Below are 22442 nucleotides of genomic sequence, written 5' to 3' on the forward strand. Positions count from 1 at the left end.
AGATACACAAGCGATGAAGAGTGACGACGGAGCCACAAATAGTCGTGAACACCCACCCTGGATTATCTTCGGTTCGGTCTTATTTCGACTTCACTTAATGGGTCCAGGATTCAAGGGTTGAGCGGGTACAAGAGACTCAACTTCAAAATCTCTGCACAAGTCGAGAGACCTGTGGAGTTCGAAAAAAAAAAGTTCTGTCCAATTTCTTTCTCCATTGGAGTGCTTCTACTTCGAAGTACATCCCCAAGGGCAACAGAGAAGGAGGTTGTGGGACGATTCTCTAGCTCCATGCTAGAGAATGACAGCGAAGACACCAAGAATGCCCGAAGATGCTCGGCCTGGACCGCCAACCCTCTCGTTCAACACCGGTCCCAAGAAAACCATCTCAAAATGATGGCCCTTAATCCCCAACGCCAACATGATCATGAGACTCAGAAATGAAGTCATGTATCATCATGCCAAGACCCAAGACGCTCTAGGTCTTAAGACTTCGTCTTGACTGTGCAAGAGAGGTGCGAGATGCCATTCTAGCATTGTCACTGCCTCTGGTGATGGCCACATGAGTGTGAGGTCATTGCTTGGTTGAACCAGATGTCCCGTTTGCATTTCTGTCATGGACAGCGGCAAGCTGGAGAGATCTTATGGATGATTTGATCGAAAACACAGAACCTATCAGCTCGTATAAAGAGCAGAGAAGGCGGGTCGGTTTAAGTGTGCGACGACATTTGCCATCATTGAGCTCGTTATCATTTCTTGTTTGCACATTGAATTTCCTGTATGGATTCTTGGCTTTCCGATTGATGAAATATCGGGTTGTCAGTATTTCAGACCGTACTTCGATATTATCGCAGTCCAATCCCCGGACAACGTTCGGACACTGAGAGCTCCCACTGTTGTGCTAGTCCCATGAATACACGGCTGGTTGTATGAGCTACCTTCCTACCATCAAATCATTTGGGCTATCTGATCGTATTGAATTGTCACAGATCTCCTTCCCAGCTAGACATCTCGCAATCCTCATGTTGATCAAATACCGAGTCATGTTGCCGAAGCTTTGAATATGAATATTTTTTGCGCAAATAGGACCACATGTTCTTTGTAGCAGATGCAACGTCGAACGTACAAAGCTCTATGTTCCTCGAATGGCTGGTCTCCGCCTGAAAACAGAAGCTACGAATGTTGTACTTTGTGTTTTGTCACATGATCAATCGTCCCATGGGACTCCTATATGTCTACATGACTGTCACTTTGAGGACGAAGACAAGAAACGGGCGCCGTGTCTCAAATCGGGTAGACTCTCACTTAAACTTACTTGAAAAGGTAGTGCTTACAAGCGCAAGAGCTATTCTTCCAGTCTATAAGACTACACAGACTGCAGCACTATACAGGGAAGCGCGCTTACAGCCGCCAGAGATCGAGCTTAACCTCATTGTAGACGCGTTCGCTGCGAGGACAGCTCGGCTAGACCCGCAACACCCACTTATAGCCCGTAAAACGCAAGTATTACGGACGAAGGAGGGCAATACACGCTTTGCACGTCTCCTACTCTCCCTCCCACGGACAGAACAGATCAACCCACTGCAAAACCCCCCTTGGGCTATAAAGGAGACTCGCGCGGAAGCTTGTATTAGGATATATGCCCCACAAGGACGGACGAAAGCAAAGTCCGCAGTAGACTTCTTAGAATTCTTACCGACTATACCGCCTAGCGATATACAAGTATTTTCTGACGGGTCAAAAAGCGAGTCTACGGACGGAGCCACTGGCTACGGAGCCGTGACTTACCAATACGGCCTGCAAACTGACTACAAAGCAAAGTCCCTCGGCCTACAAGCAGAGGTTTTCGACGCAGAAGCAGCAGGCGCTCTAGAGGGCGCACGTAGCGCGCTCTCGTCACCGGGAGCTAAGCTTGCAACCGACCTCTGGGTCTTTTAAGACAACCTAGAAGTGGCCTACCGGCTCCTCTCGCCCTTTACAGGCTCGTCACAACAGGTATTCACAGACTTCCAAGAAGTGGCACAGCAGTGGCCGCTACGCCAACGTCTCCCACACACCCTCCCTGGCGCCCTACGGGTCCGCTGGGTGCCCGGGCACTTGAATGTCCCAGGCAATGAGGCAGCAGACAAAGCAGCAAAAGCTGGAGCGGCTCTCCCTCCACCTCCAAGGGCCATATGCACGCTCGCCTCCCTTAAGAGGCTTGCAAAAGCTGAGGCAAATAACTCACTCAAACGGCTATGGCTTACTACAGCTCCGCAAAGTTACCGCGACCTCGGTATACAGTACTCACGCGATACGACAGAACTTGGACTTAAAAGAGGGGCACTTGGGCGGATATTAGCCTCGCGGTCATCCCATGGAGACTTTGCAATATATCACGAGAAGTTCCAACACTCCACTGCTACACTTAACTGTAGCTGCGGACGGCCGAAAAGCCCATTACACTTCTTCTTCTGCAAGAAAAGCAATGCAAGCCGACTTGGCCCGAAAGCACTTACAGTAGACAAGATAACTTACTTGCTAGGAACAGCAGAGGGTGCTACTACGTTAGCAGAGTGGATCACAAGCTCACGATTCTTTATAGACACCTGCAGACCGTACGCTAGGCTAGAGGACCCCTCGTAGCCCATTACATTTACTTATAACCTTTTTCTTTGTTTTTTTCCGACTTCTTTACCTCTTTTACACTTATAACGGGCGGCAGTAGCAGGCAGACAGGGGATAGCGGGTCATAGGTAGGGGGACCGACTGCAATGGGGGCAGCAAAACACACCCGTAAAAGGGAATAACTGCAGACGGCTGTAGAACTGTAGAAATACAGCTGCGTGTAAAATTAAATTATATCACTAAAACCGACCATGTGGCCCTTATGGCTTATGGCGTCCTATAGTCCTATGGGCTCCCTTAGGGCAGTGGCCACGTGCTGCTGTCCGCCGGACGTTAAATACACACACACACACAATGACTGTCACTTTGATTCGACTCGATACTAAAGTGGAGAAGGTACACAATTTGTTAAAATGCTCAAAGTCTCAGTATTGTACATGGAAGCCTGACAAATCTTCTTCGTCCACGCCACGTGATCCATTCTATCATCACCGCCTTTCTGCGTCTTCAGCACCGCATTCCATTCTTATTTTACTGTCAAGCATTGCCCTATTGGAGCTTACCAGAAGCTGGCCTTCCAATGCTTGTGTCCCTAAAATATAAATTCGAATAAGTCCAAGGAACCGTTTCGCTGAAACTTCGATACTTTTCATTCCGACTTTCCAGAAGTCGTATCGTAGGCTAGTAAGGAGCTTTAGTCTCTTGGATTGTGATCCCTCCTGATTGATCATCTCTGACTGCTCTCAAAAGTGTCGATGCCAGACCGGCTGGCGGTTCGTCGAGATTCTTAATTTCATGTCCGAGTCGAGACCAACAAATCCTGGTAACCCCAAAATCGAATCACCGTCTGTAACCCTCGTCCAAAGGCACCTTTCAAGCTCACTGGTCCCAGTTTCGATGTTTCTGATGGTTGTGTTGGCGGTTCAATCACAACTCTGCCGTCTTCTTTCTCAGTCTTGCTGTGTTTTTGGCTCCCTCTCCTCTCCGGTCTCCCAACTTTAACCTCAAGCCGCTCTCCTGCTTCAACCTCCACCTCTTCATTTTCTCTGAATTCCACTTTCGCATCTTTCTTCCGTACCTCAAGCGTGAACTTCACTCCATCCACTTCCACTTCTCGCACCACCTCCTCCCTCTTCACGTCCTCTTTCTCCTTCTCAACTCTCAACCCCACCCCTCCATCTCCCTCAAGCTCTGCGACCGCCCCAACGCTCTGCAACTCAATCGGAGATCTAACTTCATCCAACCCACTCGCCGCTGGCCTCGACCCAAACTCGGCATGCGACCTCGAACGCTGCAATTTCGAATACTTCCTATCCTCCAACTTGACTTTGATCGAGTTTCTCGAGCGCCGGAGCGCGGTGCGGGGCAGGGTGTTGAACATCTTTTTATTTTGCGTTGATATTAAGTTTAAATTATTCGCTTTTTGGAGGAGAGGAAAAGAGATTCAGGAATAAAAGTACTAATTAATTGAGGATTCAGAAGGCGAGTATATGACGTTAGCCCACCCTTGATTCGCGGACATCGCGTTGATCCTGTTCCTATGTTCCTTCACTACGACTCCGCCAATTGCTCTAAGAATAACAGCGCGCGCAGTCGCCTTCTCGTCAGCGCGCCACACCAAGCAGATCCTACTATATCTCACTGCGATGTGATTGCTTGCGTGTGCGATCTTCTCCTACTAAGGCACATTGTCGCACAACTTTTAGATTGGGATTGGGTAGCATGCATGTAATGAACCAACGAGACAGAAGTCAGAATTTCGATTCGGCTACGGCTGTGTGTAGTGCAGGTGAGGTGAGGCTACGGAGGTCCGTGATGCGGGAGCGGGTAAATACCACCACTGGCATCGTAGATTTTATTTAATGGATGAACCGATATTTAGCTACTGCAGAGCAAGAGTACGGCTGTGGCGCGAAGCGGGCGCGGAAGTGGGAGGTAGTATTGATATTTCTGTGCAACGAAACGTACAAGCAGAACTGAGGCTCAGCGGATCCTTTCTTTCTTTCTTTCCTCCACCACGGTAAGGCCACGAAATATCGAATTCCAACATTCTCAAAGAAACCCACCCCGTTCTAAAACCCCCTGACTCCACTCCCACAACCGCCCCGCCATCACTGCATCCCTCCCATGCCTCCCCACCCCGCCCCTCTTGCCCACGGGCTCGAAATACATCCCATTGTCGTCGTCGCGAACGGAATCGCTCGTCGCGCACCACAGGATGTTAGCGCACCCTTCTGTCGGGCCAGGAGCACCCCATTCGATGAGTGGTTGGATGAGCGCGTATAAAGGTGTTGAGGTCCTGGGTCCGTGGCTTAGGTTCGTTTTTACGGTGCCGGGATGGAGGGAGAGGGATAGGAGGTTTTGGTTTCCCTTTTTTTGTCTTTGGTGTCAGTATTGCTTAGGGAGAAGGGGAAGGGGAGAGAGAGGAGACGTACGTATTTCTCCGCAAGTGAAAGGGAGTGCAGGACGTTGCATAGTTTCGAGTGGCCGTACCGGGTCCATGGGCTTTTGTCTGTGAGGTTCATATCTGAGAACGAGATCCCGGTTTTGGGAGCGAGTTTTCTGTGTGCGTCGGAGGAGACGTTTAGTACTCGTACGGTGCGAGGAGGGGATGTGGAGGCTGTTTTAAAAAGGAGGGGGAGTAGGAGGGTGGTTAGGAGGTGGTGTGCTAGGTGGTTAGTTTGGAGTTGTGTTTCGTGACCTTGGGGCGTGAGGGAGAATGGGGGACACATTATCTGTAAGTTGGTGTGGTTAGTGTTGTGGATAGATGGGAAGGAAGGAGGGGAGGTATGTACGCCGGCGTTGTTTATTAGGATGTGGAGGCTGGTTTCTCTTCTATTCGGTGTGAGTGAGTGAGTGGTGGTTGAACGATATTTCATGGGATGGACGTACTGGAGGAAATCTTCAGCACCTTTCTTCACACTTCTTAGATCTCCTAGGTCTAGTTCCACGATCTCGACTTGGGCGTTGGGGTTATTGTTCTTGATTTCTTGGATAGCTGCTTCTGCTTTTGTGATTGAGCGGGTTGCGATGTAGACTTTTGCATTTTTGGACGCGAGTGCCGTTGTGGTTGCTAGACCCCTGGTAATTGTAAGGAAGAAATGTTTAGAGTCAAGAAAGATGGGTGGTATACAGGCCTGAATGTCCGCCTGTGATCAAGACGACACGACCTGTAAGATCGGGAAGAGCAGATGCATCGAATGTGCTTGATTTAGTCATCTTGAGAATAGTGAGATAATAAAGAAAATTAAACTTCAATTGACACTGAACAAGAGGCTAAATCATGATGACAGCAAAGGCTGTGAAGATATACCATAACTTTTTCCGGAAAAACTCGGATCCGAGCTTCGATGCCGAGAGAAGACAATGCGACCTCGTCGGATCCGAATCGGAAGCAGTTCAAAACATGATGCAGATCAAGAGTCATATGCATATAGCGGGAGAGGCGTACAATAGCGGCGGCCGACCGATCAGGTACGAGCCTATTCTGTGCTCTCAGTGGAGGAAGAGATCCACCGCAATTGGGATAGCGCTCGCTATGGAGATGTGTGCATTGTATGAAGAAGTATATACAAGAAGAATTTGGGCTACCGGGCCCCAATCAAAGACGCAAATGCACAACTTCGCTGTCAAGACTCGCAAGTATCATCTCCGTCATCGGTCGAGTCTGCGGAGGCAGTTGGTGCTGACACAGATGTGCTTGTCGTCAAAATGGCAGTGAATGGTGACGAGACAGTAGATGATGAGACGCTGATCGGTGCTGGGTTCAGACTGGATGTCGACAGAGCAATGTACGAAGTTGTCATGCCGCTTGGAGAGGAGGTAGTAAGAATTGATGGTACACCAGCAGCTGAAGAGGTGGCCACTGAGGTCGAGCTGACCAGCGTTGCAGATGTTAAAGTGGAAACGGTTCTGTTGCTACTCTTGAGAGCCGATACAACACCGTAGTATGCTGGCTTGCGGTTCAGGTCCTCGTCAAAGAGGCAGGCGGCACCTTGGCCTGAGAATGTATCTGGGATCCAAGAATACTGCGAATAATTAGTACCGTACAAGAAGTAATCATGAATCTACAAATTGTCAAGTATATTGGGACTCCAGTCCCGACATTGAAGGGCCACAGTGTCCGTCCTCAAGCCCGAACTTATGGGCGTGAAAAGACGTAAATCAAGGAAAGATTACGTACCTTATCATCAAAGTCCCACACGGTAATCCCAATGCAATCCGCAACATTCAAACAAGCAGAAACGACGTTCTCATAGTCGGTGCTTTGCTGGGCGAGTAGAGTATCAGTGCCGGGCAGAGTCATTCGAATATCCAGCTCTGTATATGCCACCTCGAGTCCAAGAGCAGTGTATGTTTCCATAGTCGTGATAAGATCCGATTGAGAAGGTGTAGAGCCAACAATATAATGTCCCTGCATCCCCACACCATCAATCTTCACTCCCTCATTGACCAACTTTGTGACTATGCCCAACGCAGCAGTGGCTTTGGCTCCGGAGTATTCGATGTTATAATCGTTATAGTATAGCTTCACGTCTGGGTCGGCAGCAGCAGCTGTCTCGAAAGCAATTCGAATGTAGTCTTCACCCATAGCATTGTAGAAAACGTCTGTTCGAAAGTTGGCAGAATCATTGAGAGCTTCGTTCACAACGTCCCAAGCATAGCATTGTCCCTTGTAGTGTGTCATTTCGGTTGTGATATGTGTTTTCATAACAGCTTGAAGCGTTTCGTTCGTCCATGTTCCGCCGGAAACCCAAGTTGGCGGCTGGCTGTACCAGACAAGATTGTGGCATCGGAGTAATTGGGTATTGTTCTCTGCGAGCGAGGTAATCACATCGCCTTCTGTGAATGTAAAGGTGCCATTGCTAGGCTCAGTCGCATCCCACTAGACAAGTCAGCCCGGCTTCGATGTGCTCTGCTCAGTACCTGCTGACTTTCTGCGAATTCCCTGGTGTAATTTGGCCGAATTCAGTCGTGTTCGAGAGGATTTCAACGTAGGCTGTATCGGTCAATTCGGGATTGTCGGTTGCTGTTCCAAAGTATTTCAAGCCCTGAAATACTGTCAGCGTCGATATCAATACGTGTAGCAAGGATCACCTACAGCTGCTTTTGCTAGATCGTTAAGCTGTGCGTATGCTGCAGGTAAGAGGAAAGGAAGAAGGAATGTAGAGGAAACCAGGATGGCTTTTCAAAAGAACGTAGATGGTAGGTATACAAAGACAACGACCAGCGAGGCAAAAGATCGAGAAAGTGTGAAGAGAATTCTCGCAACAGCAAAGACAGAGATGTATACTTCCCCTTTCTTCATGCTCTCACAAAGCAAAGACCTACCGTCACCCTAGATAGAGTAGCTCGCATCGCATTTCTCGGCGTCTCGACTGGACAATTCCTGCAGCCAGCGCAGATGCTGCGGTAATTGACCCCACCATCTAATCCTTCGTGGAGTACGGAAATGATGAAGGCACCAAACATGGGGAGATGTTTCCATTGTTGTATGTTTTGCTGGAGAGGGTTGCTCTGAAGTTGTTTATGTCTGACGCGGAGTGGATTTAGCGAGGCTTCGCCATGTTTTAGATCTGCGCGGCTTTCTCTGCATTTGGTGATCCCCATGAACTTTTATACAATTTATACTTGGCCATGTTAATATCATCCCATGAGTTCGGATTTTCGTTGCGAAATATGCAGGGCTTGAGGGATGTTAGAGCCTCACAATCGCCTCAAGTGGGTGCAGTGCACTTCCCCTCCCTGAATCAGTCGCTCATCATAGATTGTTGAGCGCGGCTCGTCGGCGACGGCGAGATAAGATCTTGACTACTTCTTACGTCGAGATCATCTTTCGAAGCCTTAAATCAAATGATACCGCCTCGTTTCTTGCATGTCTTGTTTCTAGAATTTTTTTGGCCCCGAGTTCCTAAGTATCAGCCAATCCAGCACAACATCAGCCACAGATCACACGGGTGACGCGGTCTGAATATGGCAAGTATCAACGTCCTCAAATATGGTGTATCTTCTCCGGCAGACCTATCGCCGATGAAAGAACTAAGAGCGGCCGGATATGAATCAAAAGATATTTTGGCGGTGATAGGGAAGTCCGAAGGGTAAGGGTACATTGAATATTGAGAATCCCGCTGACTGCGACAGAAACGGCTGTGTCAATGATTTCTCCCGAACGCTCAGTACACATGTCTGGGAGCCACAAATCCCGGAATCAGCAGTCACTATATTTTCCGGGGGCACAGAAGGTGTACTTTCACCTCATGTGACATTTATTATGCGAGACCCAAAGCCTACGGGCCTTCTTGCGGCCGTTGGAAAGACAAGAGTGTTGGAACCCCACGAGATAGGAACTACGGAACATGCATTGCAGGTTGCTTCTTCCGTACGGTCCCTCATGGATCAATCCGCCATCCGAAAGGAGCATGTTCACCTTGTCCTAAACAAATGCCCACTCCTGACATCTGCAAAAGTGGAGGTAATCAAGGCTGCATCCAAGACTCCTGTCACGACAGACACATACGAGTCAATGGCGAAATCACGCTATGCTTCTGCTATCGGTATAGCTATTGCTCTCGAAGAGATCGAGGAAACTCAGCTCCATGAGGCAATGCGGGATGAGAACAGATGGAGCAGCAAAGCCAGTTGTAGTTCTGGAGCGGAGCTCGAAGATTGCCATATTCTTATAATAGCATCCAACCCCTCCCTTGGGAACCTTCGGGCAGCTTCGGCTTTTATGGCAGACGCCATCGATGCAAGGACAATTATCAAAATTTTGGATCAGATCAAGACCGAGGGCGGTCATGTCCTACAAGTATTCGCCAAGGCGGAAGCAGACCCGACTGGTAATATACGCCAGAAGAGACATACGATGAATACCGACAGCGACCTTCACAGCACACGGCACGCACGAGCGGCCGTTGGAGGCCTGATAGCGGGGTTGACTGGGGACACACAGATCTATGTTTCTGGCGGGGCTGAAGGTCAGGGACCACCTGGAGGTGGGAGTTTTTGTGTGCTCTATGGATTGAACGGCGGGCTCGCGTAGAATTTATGGCGCGTGTCAGATGCAAAGTGAATCAGGGGCAGGAACTCCCCCGTTTCCACCCGAACTAAAACGCTTATCATGTGTGCAGATGTTTATCAGGTTCACGGTAATCAGCAACCGCTCTTTGCTTTGTTATCTTTCGTTTGTTGATCCCTTTTCAAGCTTCGCGATTCTCAAAAAGCCAAGTCGGATTTTCACCTCGGGTTGGATGATTCGCGATCTAATGTTTTCATGTCACGACAATAGCCTGCCGACTCCGCATGTGGCTAAAATATATATTAAATGAAAACCTCAACGTTCCGGACCTGGAATCCAACGAATTTTCTATTTTAAGACAGAACCTTATGTTTATCCATTTTTTGGCGTTCAGTTATTGATTTTCATATATGTTAATTTGTTCGCTTCCTCTTGCCATTTGCCCCCGACCTCCGCTGACAGCGAGCACATGTTTATCTAGCCGTCCCATGCCTTGGCTGCTGGTGCAACCCATAAGCTCGTCATGGCTATCGGAAGATGATACCATCCTTGCTGTTTGTTTGCATCAAGTTTTGTTTAAGTAGGCCAGGTATGTCCCTTGAAATTGGTCGTTGAAACTCCGCTATATCTGGTAGATCTTTCATAGTGGTATACCCACGAGCACAAGGTAGTACCCCTTCATTGTGATTTCAAGTGTATACTGATCACATAGACTTCAGATGAGATCCACACTCCTCCTCTTGTCAGGGCTAGTGGCCACAGCTTTTAGTGCTGCAGTGCCTGTTGAACGAGATGCTCTGGTCGCACGTGAGAAGGAAACAGTGACAGTAAGTATCCAAGGCCCATCAGTACTATCCTCGAAACGATATTGATCATCTCAGGTGATCGTCACAGTTACCTCTACAACCACAAGGAGCAGCAGTACGAAAAGGACTACCGCGCAGCCAACCGCCACTGTAGTGTATGTTACAGTGACTTCTTTCGTAAGCCCTTCTACTTTTCATATCAAACAATTTCCCAACGAGAACCGACACCAGGCGCTAACATCCACAGTACACATCACAATATCCAATCACAAGCGCTCCAGCTACCTACACAGGATGGACTGGATTCCACCCTCCATGGTGGAGTTGGTTCACAGCAAGTAATCACCCAGTCACCGTCACCGATTCGATTGGACCTGTCACTGTTTATTCTCCGATTTACGTCACAGTGACCGAAACTGATCCTGGTGACGATAATTATGCTGCCACTGTCACGCTGCCTGCTCTGACCGTGCCTGTCAAGCGTGACGAGGGTAAGCATACTCATGTACGTATCTGAATCCTTTCTATAAGCATTGTCTTGCTGTCATCTCTGTCAGGAGTTGGAAATGAAGCGGGCCTGTAATGTTTAAGAGTAGAGGAAGGAAAGATAGAAGGTTGACGGAGTCACGAAAGGGGGCGTCGTTGGACTAGCCTATAATACAAATCCTTTGTCCAGCTTCCCCTTTACTCTTTGCTCTGGAGTTTTGCCGCGCGTCCATCTGCTTTTTGTTGCAAAAGGGATCAGCTACTAACGCCAATTTCAGTGGCATCCTTCATGGTCAGGGCGTCCAGGATATACGTCTGTAAACCCATGGTATACATCTGTAGTATATCCACCCCAAGAGACCGGGGACCCAGACTCGGACAGCTCTGTCAGTACTGTCTATGTGTACCCACCCCAGACTACCATCAGCACAGTCTACGTCCAGCCACCTCAACCCATCACGAGTACTATCACCGAATACGTCAGCGTCCAGCCAAGTGTTCAGCCAGCCTCGAGCTCCGACGTACCTCGCATTACCTTCTATCCTCCACGTAATGCAGCACCTGAACCTCAGACCTTCGGTCTCGGCCCTCCAAGCCGAACTGTTCAGGAGTCACCGACTCCACCTCTACCTCCTTGGTGGAACTGGTGGCCTACTGCTACACCATTCGAGATTATTGATGGAGAAGAGAAAGAGAAGCGTGAGCCTCAAGAGCTTGGACCTGTCAGCCGAACAGTTCAAGAATCACCCACTCCTCCACTTCCTCCTTGGTGGAACTGGTGGCCTACACCGACGGCTACTCCATTTGAAATCATCGATAGAGATGTGAACGAGAAACGGGAACCTCAAGAGCTTGGATCTCCGAGTCGAACCGTTCAAGAATCGCCCACCCCACCTCTACCACCTTGGTGGAATTGGTGGCCGACAGCCACTCCATTCGAGATCATTGATAGAGAGACGGAAGAGAAACGTGAGCCCCAGACTCTCGACTTCGGATCACGCAGTAAGCAGCTCTAACTCTACGTTCTTAGGCAACTTAGACTAATCCAAGTCAGCCGTCAATGAAGGACCAGAATCGTCAACAATCGATTGGACATTCTGGGACCCTCCTCTTCATCCTGGCCACAAACATACCTCCACAGCACCCTACGAAATCGACGCAACGGCTACTCTTTCCATGCTCACTATCTACGAGAAACGTGAACCACAGACTATAGGACCCATTTCTCGTACAAATCAGATTACTCCCGTTGAGCCTACACACCATCATCACCGGACCTCTACCGTATACGTCACTGTGACAGAAATTCCGTATGTCTCGACATCTACTCCACACCACCACCCTCACAGCGTGACTACATACACAATTATAGTCTCCAGCTCCACCGATGACTCCTATCCATCACCAACCGGTACAGTGATCGAAACCACCGTAACTCTCCCCTTCGCCCCAACCTCTACTGGATCCGACATCGACGCCACCGTCACCCTCCCATTCATCTCTTCGGCAACCGAAACCGACGATGCCACCACAGTAACAGAATTCGTAATCAACACCCCAACACCGCTCGCTAAACGGGACGCAGAACCACAACTCCCAGACTCATTCACGCTCGGATGGCCAATCAGTGCTACATACATTTCCCCGCCAAAGGAGAACCCGTGTCAGAACAACATCTTCGCTCCTCCGGAGTGGTGTTCTAACGGATCGCCCACGTTTGGAATTACGACTGTTACGGTAACGTACACAGGCACTGTGTTCGAGAACACGGCTACGCTTGCTCCGCTCACGATTGGTGAGCCGGGGTGGGGTCGTAGGGATAAACGATCCAGACTGAGAGCAGAGGTGGAGGAGAAGGAGAGGAGACAACAGCTTCTTGGGACGCAGACGAGGAGCTTTACTTATGCGCCTGGTACTAGTGCCCCGCCGTTGGTGTAAGTAGACAGAAGGAGGGTTTGTGCTCTGTAGGCAAGAGGTTCAAGAGGCATGATGGTTCTTTTCTTGTACGTAAGTCTGGATTGGATTGGATTAGGGAGCATACGCATTAGCATTAGGTAGAAGAATGGATTTTCATTCTCTGGTACACATTCCCATTGAATTGCCAAAAATGTCTCAAAAGGCGCATTGCTTCTAGTCTACTGAATTGGGTAACCTAAGAAGCAGAGCTACGCTTGATAAGTAACAGATCACCCGTGGAATTCCAAGTTCAATACTCACGTACATGCCAAGTCTCAAACATCAGGAAATATTTGAAGATCTCAAGACCAACATCCAAATGATTGGTTCCCAAGCTGTCCCTCAACGACAAACAGCCTCGTGCTCGGCTGCGCCGGCTGCATGCATTTGCACAGCCTTGTCATCACGGAGTAACACCACAAAATTGGTTCTCACGCACTGATTGCCTACCAGTGAGCCTGCCTGTCATGCATGTTGTATCGCAATCTCACATTTCACCGTGCCACGACAACCCGCCGAGACCGAAAAAACACATACATACATACATACATACATACATACCTACATACGCCTCACCTTCCTTTCTTTTTCCCACCCGATGCTCTTAATTTCTCTCAATTCGCATCGTGAACCTCACCTCCTCTCACCTCACAACAAACACAAAATGCAACCACTCCCCACAACCCTCCTTTCCCTCATCCTCTCCATCTCCGCCACCCACGCCTCCTCCGCCACAAACCCAATCTACCTCACAAACTACACCACCGCGCCCGCCCTCTCCCTCTCCCTCACCCCCTCCACCTTCTTCACCGTCCCCGGCCTAAACGGCACCTACCCCATCACCGCGCAAGCGCTCCTCTCCCCGCTCTCCAAAACCACCTACCCGTTCTCCATCGCGGTCCGCGATTTCCAGAACGTCAAGAAACCGCACTTCTCCACCACGCAGACGCTAGTATGGATCAACGCCAGCACGATCGATGCCAGCGGGGTCAATGATCAGAAGGTCGTGCAGGGGTGGGATAATTGCTTGCTTTTTTTTACGAATGTGAGCGCCAGTGCGAACAGCGCGGGCCAGGGCGATGATGGGAGTTGTGGGGAGACGCTGGGGAGTGCTTGTGTGGGGGATTTGGAGATGGCCGTGAGGAGGAATTCTACGACGGGAGGGAGGTGTGAGGATTTGTTTGTTGAGACGCTGCCGGCTTCGTGTGAGGGGAAATTGGGGGTTGAGGTTGTTGCTGCGAGTAGGTTCTGTTGCTCTTTCGGTCTGGGGAAGTGGTGCTAATGAGCGAGTGATAGATCTGACGTATAACAACCAAAGCTACTACCCATTGCTAGAAGTCCAAACACCGCTGCATCGATGGGATAATTCGACCTATCTCCAGGTTGCGAGCGAGACGCTGTGGCCGTTCGTGTGGTGGCAGTCGTTGAACGCGGTCGGGGATACGATGTTCAATGGGTCTATCTTTGTGAATGCGACGGCGCGGACGATGGGGTGTTTGAGGGCGACGACGCGGTATAATGCTACGACGAGTGAGGCGAGTGAGTTGGCGGGGATGGGGGGTGGGAGGCAGTGGGTGGTGGTTGCGGGATTGGCGGTTTGGACTGCTTGGAATCTTTCGTGATGATGGTTATCGAGTTTTTGGTGGAATTCAGAGCATCAGACTCGTTTGACGAAAAGTGGAGACTCCCCTATTTCCTCGCTTAGCATGGAGAGAGGAAGCTATTCTGGGTCATCGAAGAGGAGGTGAAGCAGGTCAAGTGAAGAAGACATAGGACCAGTACCTTGGATGGCTGTCTTGCTGGGACGACAAGCCATGCTCCATGGCTGTGAATCCCTCTCTCCCTCTTCCCTCCATGATGGTTAGCTCAACGAGAGAGCGGCTAAGGGGAATCAGAAGAGCCATGTATTCTTAGATGTACAACAGCATCCACAGAAATCTACGAACAACCTGAAGCGCCGACTCCCACCAGTCAATACCACAATCACGTGCATTCCCTCGACCTCCTCAACCCGAGAGCCTCACTCCCAAAACCGACAATCCTTATCAAACAAACCCATACTCCAAATATGACTCTCAAATTAACCCCCTCGGCATTCATCAAACCAAGTTCCGGCATTGGCCACAACGTATATAAACACATTAGCCAGCCATCTTATCAACTTCGGCAACCGGCAGTTCTACCTGATCCTGGACATACCCTTCCCCCCGCACAATATCCACTCAGGCATCAGAGATCAGATACGAAGAAAGTATTATATAAGTATGTTTGTAGCGCCGTCTGATGTTTCGAAACAATTAATCGTTGTTGTTAAGTAGAAATAACCTCAAGATGTTGTGGAAAGTCTTTACCTCGCTTGTGCTGCTGGCTTCGAGGAGTCATGCTTCCCCTTCTTTCGCGACGGCTCCTATGTTGAGGTTCAGTTGCTCGCAGCTTGTTGTTGAGCGTTTAGATCCGTGAGTAGAATCTCGGTGCCAATGTCGTCGAATCTCACTGAAATTGTCTAGTCTCGTCAATCCCGGCGTCAACCCATCACCGCATCTCCACCAAGTGAGCATTTGAGAACCCACTCAAACTAAACAAAAAAGTTGACCGGTATGCTAGATCGTCGGAGGAAACTCCTTCAACACAACAATGGACCCCGCAAACGACATGCCCACCCTCTCCACCTGCACAACCTGCACCTTCTCCGAAGACTTCTCTAACTACTGGACCGCGGTCCTGTACTTCCGCGCCCGCAACGGGACCTATAAACGCGTGCCTCAAATGGGCAACGAGTTCCTCGAACAGCAGAACGGCGGACTGACCGTATACTACATCCCGCCGTATGACGGCCATACGAACGTCACGGCCTTCAAGCCCGGGTTCCGCATGCTGGTCGGAGATCCCATGTTGAGGACAGATACGAATACGTCTGAGGCAAATTCGATGAGCTATCGCTGTTTCGAGAAGAATTGGGGGCAGATAGATACTTATCCGGGGGGAGGCAACGATACGAGGGACTTTCCCAGTGTGCCGTGTCCGGGTGGTATTCGGGTTAATAATTTCTTCCCGACGTGTTGGGATGGTGTCAATACCGATAGTGCGGATCATAAAAGCCATATGTCGTATCCTGCGAGCGGATCTTTTGAGTCGGGTGGGCCTTGTCCGGCGAGTCATCCGGTGAAGGTTCCGCAGGTTATGTTTGAGACGGTTTGGAATACGACGGAGTTTAATGATAAGGCTTTGTGGCCTGAAGATGGGTCGCAGCCGTTTGAGTGGAGTATGAATGATCCGTGAGTTTTCCTCGAGTAGAGTGGTGTTTTGCAACTGACACGAAACAGAACTGGTTGGGGACATCATGGAGATTATGTTTTTGGCTGGAAAGGAGATGCTCTCCAAAGAGCGATGGATAACTTCTGCCACCAGGACTGCCCCACTCTCAAGACTCAAAGTTACGACGATGCAAATAAGTGCACCAAAGCTCCGGTGGTCAATGAACCGATTGATGGATGTGAGTTACTTTCTCATCATTTGAGCATTATATCGTAGGGAGAGGTCTTCGCTTTATGGAAGATGGCATCGAACTTGACGCGGCATTTGCTGACTTTAACTTAGGGTTACCTACCCTCCCAGGCATTGCACCACAATAATCGACCAAATCTGCTAGCGAAGCGATAAATATAGAACTACATGATCGCAGAATGTGCAATTCTTGCAAAAAAGGCTGTGTGAACAGTGGATTGAGATATTTACTACCAGCGAATAGAATTTACCTGATGTTAAACAATTTCTTGTTCTCCTGGTAGCATCCCGCAGAACAAAACAGTGCACATGTACAAAACAAGGTGACCCGTACTTACCCTCAAAAAATCTGATAATCGAGCGTTCTTTAAGGGAAGGCACCAGAAGGTGGCTGTTTTGAGGTACGCCCGATTGTCAGACTTCAAAAAGGGGAGAAACATCCAGGAGGCTGGGCAACGATACCATGGACCGAGTAGCTTATCAGCTTGCGGCCACTCGGCCAAGAAATTCTTTTTCGTCATTACAGCTCTACGAAGTTACTTCATTCGAGCCCTTACGATACCAGTAATCTCTCGATCCCATCACAAAAGAAAGCAACAATGACGTCGAGATAGCCTCATTCTTTCCGCCACAACGAAAACTTTCATGCGTGACTAACCCCACCAACCCCTCTCGAGGGCATACCTGATAACTCACCGAGCAACCCTGCAAGCGGGTCACTTCTGTAACAAGTGATACCGATGTCTGCATGTTAGGTGGTGAAGAAAGCATTCCGATCATAAAAGAGATATCACAAAATTTGATCAGAAAGCGATATGCAAGGTCTTCCCGATACAGCCATGTGCATGCTCTGTGATCGAGATCCGGGCAACGCGCAGAACGTGGCTGGCAGCTTCAAGAAGAGAATAGGTAAGTCGAGAAAGCTTTTGCACGTATCAGTATGAATATTTGAAGCACTTGGTTCCCCGCTTTTTGACTGCTTAATTCTTCAGACTTATCCCTTCAAACACATACCACATTCAACCAAATACCAAGCAGTTAACATGGCGCAACCAATCACTTTCTCGCCAGCCGACCAAGCTCTTTGCCTTGCAGTCCTCAAGCAGGTAGAAGTGGGGAAAGTCAACTACGAACTCCTCCGCGTCGAACTCGGTCTTCCGTCAAAGAACGCTGCCCAGGTTCGCTGGTCTCGCTTCAACACCAAGCTCAAGGCAGGAGCTGGCGTGGTTAAAGAGCCGACCGAAACTGCCAAGCCCAAGACAGGGGCTCGACGAGGTAGACCACCGTCCACTGCAAATGGCAAAGGTCAAGGGAAAGCGAAAGGAAGGGGCAATGGTGCCAACAAAAAGCGAAAACTAAATCTCAGTGACGATGAGGAAGAGGCAGAGATGTCGGATATCAAGGATGAGGAGGAAGATGCCGACGTAGAGGAAGGTGGTGACGACACGAGCTTGATGACGCCCTTCCAGACGCCAACCAGAAAACTACCCACGAGACAGGTAAGGGTGCAGAGTTTCAAGGAGGAGTCTGATGAAGAGGAAGGAGAGGAGGGAAAAGAGGAGGAGATGGTGGACATGGAGAAGGGAATGGACGGGAAAGGGAAGGAGACCAACGATGCTGCTAATGGCGGCACCGACATGGCAGGCCAGTCCGATGATGAGGTCTGAGGACAGTTTGTATGGTATGAGAATAGTTGAGATGGCTGTATGGTGACGTAAAAAGATGTAGCTGTATGTGGGCTGTTATCTTAAGACTCAAACGAGAACAAATCGCAATTATCTTTCAGATCACTATGCATGTGCTTGGACAATCACAATGTCGGTGGCGTCTTGCATAAGCAAGTTCTATACACTTCTGCCTAGAAATGTCCCACGATCTGAATATCACTCGATCTTATATTCAAGCCGAAGAGGGAAGAAGCATAAAGACTGTCGTATTACCAGCCCAGGGTGGATCTGTGAAATGCAGAATGACCAATCTGGACTGAACTAATCTTGGTGGCTTGGTACAACTGCACAACCGTAGTAGCTAACAAGCGTCTCAAAGAACATATTTTAAACGCTTGTTCACCCAGCTTCGAGGGACCTACAGCTTCTTTCACTTGGCAAACTCCAAACCCATCATGGCTCCATTGACATTCACAGAAGCCGAGATTGAACTCATGGTCGCTATCATTAATCAAGTTGGGGCCGGCGGAATCAACGGGAAAAAGCTTCAACAAGATCTGGGCTTGTCCAGCCTCAGCACAACTACCGTACGTTTGAGTCGTTTCAGAGCTAAGCTCGCAAAAGCTTCGGCTGGAGAAGGAACACCAAGTCCCAACAAAGACAAACTGGCATCGCCTAAGAAGAAACGCAAACTCGAGAAAGACGACATTGAAGACAGAGAAATCGACGATGAAGAGCATGTTGAAACTCCTTCTCGCAAGCTTCCGGGACGCAGAGCCAGGGTGACATTGTTCAAGGATGAATCCAAAGACGACTTTGAGATTCCAGGACAATCTGAGGGGGAGGAATGATATGAGTGAGATCTCGGTCGGGGATGGATGCCGGTGGCAACGTGCAGGTGGAAATGTGATGAGTCTTGAGTTTGCTTTTGATGTTGGGGCTGCGGGGAGGATTGTTTTGCAGGGGCAAGTACTTCGGAATGAAATTGATTGGGGATCAGAAACCAACATGGCTTTGTGGCAGTCTGAGAACATCGCGTGAACTTGTGATTTCGTGAACGTCTTCCACCAGCTTACAAAGAATACAACGATTATCTAAATAGGAAATAGAGACATCAAGAATATTCGAACTGCAAAACAATACCGTACAATCAAGCTTTTGATCCATCCGGCTGTCGCCACATTACAGTAATTTCTGAGGAGCTGACATCTAGAATGCTCCAGGGTTTTGTAGTCTCGTGAACAAGACGTGAACTGAAGATAAGCAGACGAAAAAGAAAAGAGTGCATTAGAAGCAGATACCCAGCATATGATCGATCACATTCAACTAGAAAACCATCGATTCACATCTTAAAGACTCGCTCACTTTGGGCAACTCGACACAACACGAATTTTCTTCACTTACAGACTCCCACTCTCCCACTTTGCAGAGAACACTGCTTCCGAACTGAGGTCGATGAAAAAGAGAGAAGATCGTGGTGCTTGTGATTGCAAGAGATGGATGCGACGAAAGCTTACTTAAGCAAACTGTTCGAACGGACAAAACACCCTCTTTTTAACGCTCCATTTCAACCTTTTAGAAAAATTGCAAAATTAAAAAAAGTTGATTTGTCAAGTATCTAAGATCTGATTATGTTATATACCATTAATTTTTGAGAATCGATATCGTAGTGATGATAAATATTATTGTGGGAGCAAGGGATCTATTTCGTCCGGGTTTCTTTGTCCGCGAGTATGGCCCCTTCCATTTCAGACTCACAAACTCTCAATAAGTACAGACTGCGGTGTCTCATTCACTTTTCAACAGCTGACTTTTGCATCAAAATCATATGCAAGGTGCTTTTGATCTGTAGAAACAATGATCCTCAAAATCACCCCACTCAGCCTCGTCGTCGCAAGCACAGTTGCCTAGCCTCACCCCGCATTCACAGCCTCGTCAACAAGGCTTCTCCTTCTCCTTCTCCTTCTCCTTTTCCCCTCAAATATTCACAACCACCTCTCAAACTTCCCAAGAGAAAGCCAACTTTCAACACCCAAGATGCCGATCCCTTCCCGTATCGTCGATGGGAAAAAGACCTTCACGATGCTCGGTACCTCGTATCGCCCTCCAATAGCCTTCTCTTACTAACTTTACCACAGAAAACAACCCCTCAGTAATGACGCCCCTAGCCCACAAACTTGGCCTCTCTCAAGACTTTGAATTCTACGATGTCTACTCACTTACCGAACCCTCGCTCCTCTCCATGATTCCTCGACCTGTTCTTGCTCTCCTGGTTATTATCCCCTGGACGCTTGCTTGGCACGAGAACAGGGTCGCTGAAGATGCTGATAAAGGAGTCTACGAAGGGAAGGGGGAGGAAGAGCCAGTCGTTTGGTTTACACAGACAATTGGACATGCGTGCGGCAGTATTGGGTTGACGCATTGTTTGATGAACGGTCCTGCGAAGGAACATATTTCACCCGGCTCCATCATGGCGAGATTGAGGGAACAAGCTATTCCGCTAGGGATGGCAGACAGGGCGAAGGTACTTTACGATTCGAAGGAGTTTGAAGACGAGCATCAGTCTGTTGCTGACGTGGGGGATACTGCTCCTCCGGCGACGGAGGATGAGGAGAGATCGGGTGGGCATTTTGTCGCGTTTGTGAAGGAGGGTGGCAGGTTGTGGGAATTGGAGGGGAGTAGGAAGGGGCCTCTGGACAGAGGACCGCTAGGAGAGGATGAAGATGTCTTGAGTGAGAAGGCCATTGCGATGGGGTTGGGCAGAGTCATTGAGTTGGTGAAGAATGCTGGAGGAAATGATTTGAGGTTCAGCTGCATTGCACTTGCGGCAAAGGAGGTCTGAGAAATCCACACAAGATCCGGAGACATAGATGTCGACTTACAGAGAGACGAATCAAAGAAAATGGGAAGTTTGAAATGGGCGTGAGGGGTAGCATTATGGAGCTACATATTTCGAACTCGATATTCTCATTGCAGCAGCCAGTCGACAGTCATATTTCTTATCTCTCATGAACAATTCCCTACCGAGATGGCCAATCTTCCACCCTCGAGTTATAGATAAGCATCCATGGCAGAGAGTGGTTGTCTGATTATATACTGATGACTTATCTCTAGAATAGGATATGGAACACCGAAGTACAGTACATTACCGAGAAGACGAAGAGACCGACCTTGGAAACATACATCCATAACGCGACTCTAACAAGCGGTGAAAGAACATGAGCTCCATCAATGATCTTGGCACTATATGTCGAGATGGTGTGATTCTACGGCTCCACCTCGCTGCAACATTTCGAAGAAGGCACAGGCTGCTATATCACCAAGTATATAAGTACTCATGCATGCTTAACTTACAGACGATCGAATAATCGCAAGACTTGATAGTAAACAATGCCCACTCCCAGGAGGTCAACACTGAAAACAAAAGGACATGTGGATAATTCATGTGATGGAACGGTTGAAGAAACGATGTTTGGTAAGATCTTACCTCTCTGGGACGAATTTCGCAGATCAGTGAGAGAAAGATTTACTGAACTAAAAGGTGACTGAGGCTGTCCCCATTTGTCTCTTCTTGCATATGACATGCAGTGAAGCCCCTGGGCTCAAGACAATCGGTATCCAATCAGATAGAAGGAGACGTACTTTGCAGAGGATGTCTCTGGTTGTACTCCAACGCCGAAAACAAAAGTGCCATACAAATGAGCGGTGTTATATTGTATGGAAGCCCAGCCAAAATGTGAGCGGTCAGGAAGCTTCATGGCAAGAAAGCCAAACCACTTGGCAAGTCATCTCTGGGCCTTTGTCAACCCATGTTGACGGAAACCCCGAGAGACGGGCGGGTCCAGCAACGTGCATGGATACAACTGCCAGTCAATTTCCAGGAATCTGGAATGAGTTTTCTGCAAGCAAAGCCATGATTGCTCCAATATTTCCCTAGGCAGCGTACCCGAGGGTGGGGTGGGGTTTTCGGAGGTCTCGAAGATGGAAGTTATCAAATTCAAGCCTTCTTGGTTCACGATGCGGCCGCAGCATGTCAGATTCGGACACGGCTGAAGTCTTCATGGGGGTCTCTCCAAAATTGAACTTTCCGACAATCCTATAATTCGACCGCAGGCAGGCAGACAAGTGATATCATGGCCGCTATGAGCACCAGTCGGAAGATTCCCAGACAAGAGGTGCGACAACGTTTCCACGAGGGACGGGAACTTGGTCTTCATGTTCGCAGACCGGCTCGTTCGCTCACTCGCTGCTAAGTTTTTGACTTCGACGATGACCGACTAGGGACGTTTATCGCGCAATCCTCCGATTTCTTGGCGATTGCCACGGGCCAAGTATTCCCAGGAAGCCTGCTTCCATTTGGAAAACGATGAAGCGGTATACTCTCATTCATATCGAGGCTGA

The 22442-nt window shown here is 48.9% G+C and overlaps 11 protein-coding genes across 11 annotated transcripts; 8 read left to right on the forward strand and 3 right to left on the reverse strand.

Annotated features, from left to right (window-relative positions):
* Positions 1–3397: 3397 nt before the first annotated feature.
* On the reverse strand, positions 3398–3985 carry LY89DRAFT_743855 (uncharacterized protein; the record flags this gene model as incomplete). The annotated part of the gene is made up of 1 exon (XM_018220992.1): positions 3398–3985. One exon carries the CDS (start codon positions 3983–3985, stop codon positions 3398–3400), a length of 588 nt encoding a protein of 195 aa, XP_018060730.1.
* Positions 3986–4656: 671 nt separating this feature from the next.
* Positions 4657–5823, reverse strand: LY89DRAFT_743856 (NAD(P)-binding protein; the record flags this gene model as incomplete). Its single annotated transcript, XM_018220993.1, has 5 exons — positions 4657–4974; positions 5040–5339; positions 5400–5439; positions 5497–5685; positions 5738–5823. The coding sequence occupies 5 exons, from the start codon at positions 5821–5823 to the stop codon at positions 4657–4659; spliced, it is 933 nt and encodes a 310-aa protein (XP_018060731.1).
* A 129-nt stretch (positions 5824–5952) lies between these two features.
* LY89DRAFT_769491 (uncharacterized protein) lies at positions 5953–8076 on the reverse strand (the record flags this gene model as incomplete). Its single annotated transcript, XM_018221819.1, has 4 exons — positions 5953–6632; positions 6788–7489; positions 7539–7655; positions 7936–8076. 4 exons carry the CDS (start codon positions 8074–8076, stop codon positions 6234–6236), a joined length of 1359 nt encoding a protein of 452 aa, XP_018060732.1. The 3' UTR covers positions 5953–6233.
* A 320-nt stretch (positions 8077–8396) lies between these two features.
* LY89DRAFT_411138 (ring-opening amidohydrolase) lies at positions 8397–10043 on the forward strand. Its single transcript, XM_018207326.1, has 3 exons — positions 8397–8702; positions 8746–9581; positions 9735–10043. Exons 1-3 carry the CDS (start codon positions 8578–8580, stop codon positions 9794–9796), a joined length of 1023 nt encoding a protein of 340 aa, XP_018060733.1. The 5' UTR covers positions 8397–8577; the 3' UTR covers positions 9797–10043.
* On the forward strand, positions 10021–11181 carry LY89DRAFT_411532 (uncharacterized protein). The gene is made up of 6 exons (XM_018207327.1): positions 10021–10211; positions 10258–10289; positions 10342–10449; positions 10504–10605; positions 10676–10933; positions 10986–11181. Exons 3-6 carry the CDS (start codon positions 10342–10344, stop codon positions 11016–11018), a joined length of 501 nt encoding a protein of 166 aa, XP_018060734.1. The 5' UTR covers positions 10021–10211; positions 10258–10289; the 3' UTR covers positions 11019–11181.
* A 766-nt stretch (positions 11182–11947) lies between these two features.
* LY89DRAFT_410969 (uncharacterized protein) lies at positions 11948–12999 on the forward strand. Its single transcript, XM_018207325.1, has one exon. It carries the CDS (start codon positions 12091–12093, stop codon positions 12850–12852), a length of 762 nt encoding a protein of 253 aa, XP_018060735.1. The 5' UTR covers positions 11948–12090; the 3' UTR covers positions 12853–12999.
* A 535-nt stretch (positions 13000–13534) lies between these two features.
* Positions 13535–14492, forward strand: LY89DRAFT_678798 (uncharacterized protein; the record flags this gene model as incomplete). Its single annotated transcript, XM_018213772.1, has 2 exons — positions 13535–14111; positions 14167–14492. The coding sequence occupies 2 exons, from the start codon at positions 13535–13537 to the stop codon at positions 14490–14492; spliced, it is 903 nt and encodes a 300-aa protein (XP_018060736.1).
* Positions 14493–14559: 67 nt separating this feature from the next.
* On the forward strand, positions 14560–16567 carry LY89DRAFT_411607 (uncharacterized protein). The gene is made up of 6 exons (XM_018207328.1): positions 14560–15132; positions 15186–15326; positions 15378–15420; positions 15475–16145; positions 16194–16363; positions 16468–16567. The coding sequence occupies exons 1-6, from the start codon at positions 14939–14941 to the stop codon at positions 16500–16502; spliced, it is 1254 nt and encodes a 417-aa protein (XP_018060737.1). The 5' UTR covers positions 14560–14938; the 3' UTR covers positions 16503–16567.
* A 753-nt stretch (positions 16568–17320) lies between these two features.
* On the forward strand, positions 17321–18160 carry LY89DRAFT_692508 (uncharacterized protein). Its single transcript, XM_018216553.1, has one exon. It carries the CDS (start codon positions 17418–17420, stop codon positions 18039–18041), a length of 624 nt encoding a protein of 207 aa, XP_018060738.1. The 5' UTR covers positions 17321–17417; the 3' UTR covers positions 18042–18160.
* A 167-nt stretch (positions 18161–18327) lies between these two features.
* Positions 18328–19177, forward strand: LY89DRAFT_692509 (uncharacterized protein). The gene has a single exon (XM_018216554.1). The coding sequence runs from the start codon at positions 18497–18499 to the stop codon at positions 18890–18892; it is 396 nt and encodes a 131-aa protein (XP_018060739.1). The 5' UTR covers positions 18328–18496; the 3' UTR covers positions 18893–19177.
* A 460-nt stretch (positions 19178–19637) lies between these two features.
* LY89DRAFT_662156 (ubiquitin carboxyl-terminal hydrolase) lies at positions 19638–21081 on the forward strand. The gene is made up of 2 exons (XM_018212633.1): positions 19638–20130; positions 20180–21081. Exons 1-2 carry the CDS (start codon positions 20079–20081, stop codon positions 20881–20883), a joined length of 756 nt encoding a protein of 251 aa, XP_018060740.1. The 5' UTR covers positions 19638–20078; the 3' UTR covers positions 20884–21081.
* Positions 21082–22442: the final 1361 nt, after the last annotated feature.

This window comes from Mollisia scopiformis (genome assembly GCF_001500285.1).
Source record: "Mollisia scopiformis unplaced genomic scaffold LY89scaffold_44, whole genome shotgun sequence".
In the NCBI taxonomy this organism is placed as follows: Eukaryota; Fungi; Ascomycota; class Leotiomycetes; order Helotiales; family Mollisiaceae; genus Mollisia; species Mollisia scopiformis.

Coding starts and splice junctions, on each gene's coding strand:
- LY89DRAFT_411607 (XM_018207328.1), top strand. CDS start 14,939: ATGACTCTCAAATTAACCCCCTCGGCATTCATCAAACCAAGTTCCGGC. Junction 15,133..15,185: donor ACGAAGAAAGTATTATATAA/GTATGTTTGTAG, acceptor GTTGTTGTTAAG/TAGAAATAACCTCAAGATGT. Junction 15,327..15,377: donor GTTGTTGAGCGTTTAGATCC/GTGAGTAGAATC, acceptor GAAATTGTCTAG/TCTCGTCAATCCCGGCGTCA.
- LY89DRAFT_692508 (XM_018216553.1), top strand. CDS start 17,418: ATGGCGCAACCAATCACTTTCTCGCCAGCCGACCAAGCTCTTTGCCTT.
- LY89DRAFT_692509 (XM_018216554.1), top strand. CDS start 18,497: ATGGCTCCATTGACATTCACAGAAGCCGAGATTGAACTCATGGTCGCT.
- LY89DRAFT_411138 (XM_018207326.1), top strand. CDS start 8,578: ATGGCAAGTATCAACGTCCTCAAATATGGTGTATCTTCTCCGGCAGAC. Junction 8,703..8,745: donor GTGATAGGGAAGTCCGAAGG/GTAAGGGTACAT, acceptor TGACTGCGACAG/AAACGGCTGTGTCAATGATT. Junction 9,582..9,734: donor TGTTTCTGGCGGGGCTGAAG/GTCAGGGACCAC, acceptor TCATGTGTGCAG/ATGTTTATCAGGTTCACGGT.
- LY89DRAFT_662156 (XM_018212633.1), top strand. CDS start 20,079: ATGCCGATCCCTTCCCGTATCGTCGATGGGAAAAAGACCTTCACGATG. Junction 20,131..20,179: donor AAAGACCTTCACGATGCTCG/GTACCTCGTATC, acceptor ACTTTACCACAG/AAAACAACCCCTCAGTAATG.
- LY89DRAFT_411532 (XM_018207327.1), top strand. CDS start 10,342: ATGAGATCCACACTCCTCCTCTTGTCAGGGCTAGTGGCCACAGCTTTT. Junction 10,606..10,675: donor ATGTTACAGTGACTTCTTTC/GTAAGCCCTTCT, acceptor TAACATCCACAG/TACACATCACAATATCCAAT. Junction 10,934..10,985: donor ACGAGGGTAAGCATACTCAT/GTACGTATCTGA, acceptor CATCTCTGTCAG/GAGTTGGAAATGAAGCGGGC.
- LY89DRAFT_410969 (XM_018207325.1), top strand. CDS start 12,091: ATGCTCACTATCTACGAGAAACGTGAACCACAGACTATAGGACCCATT.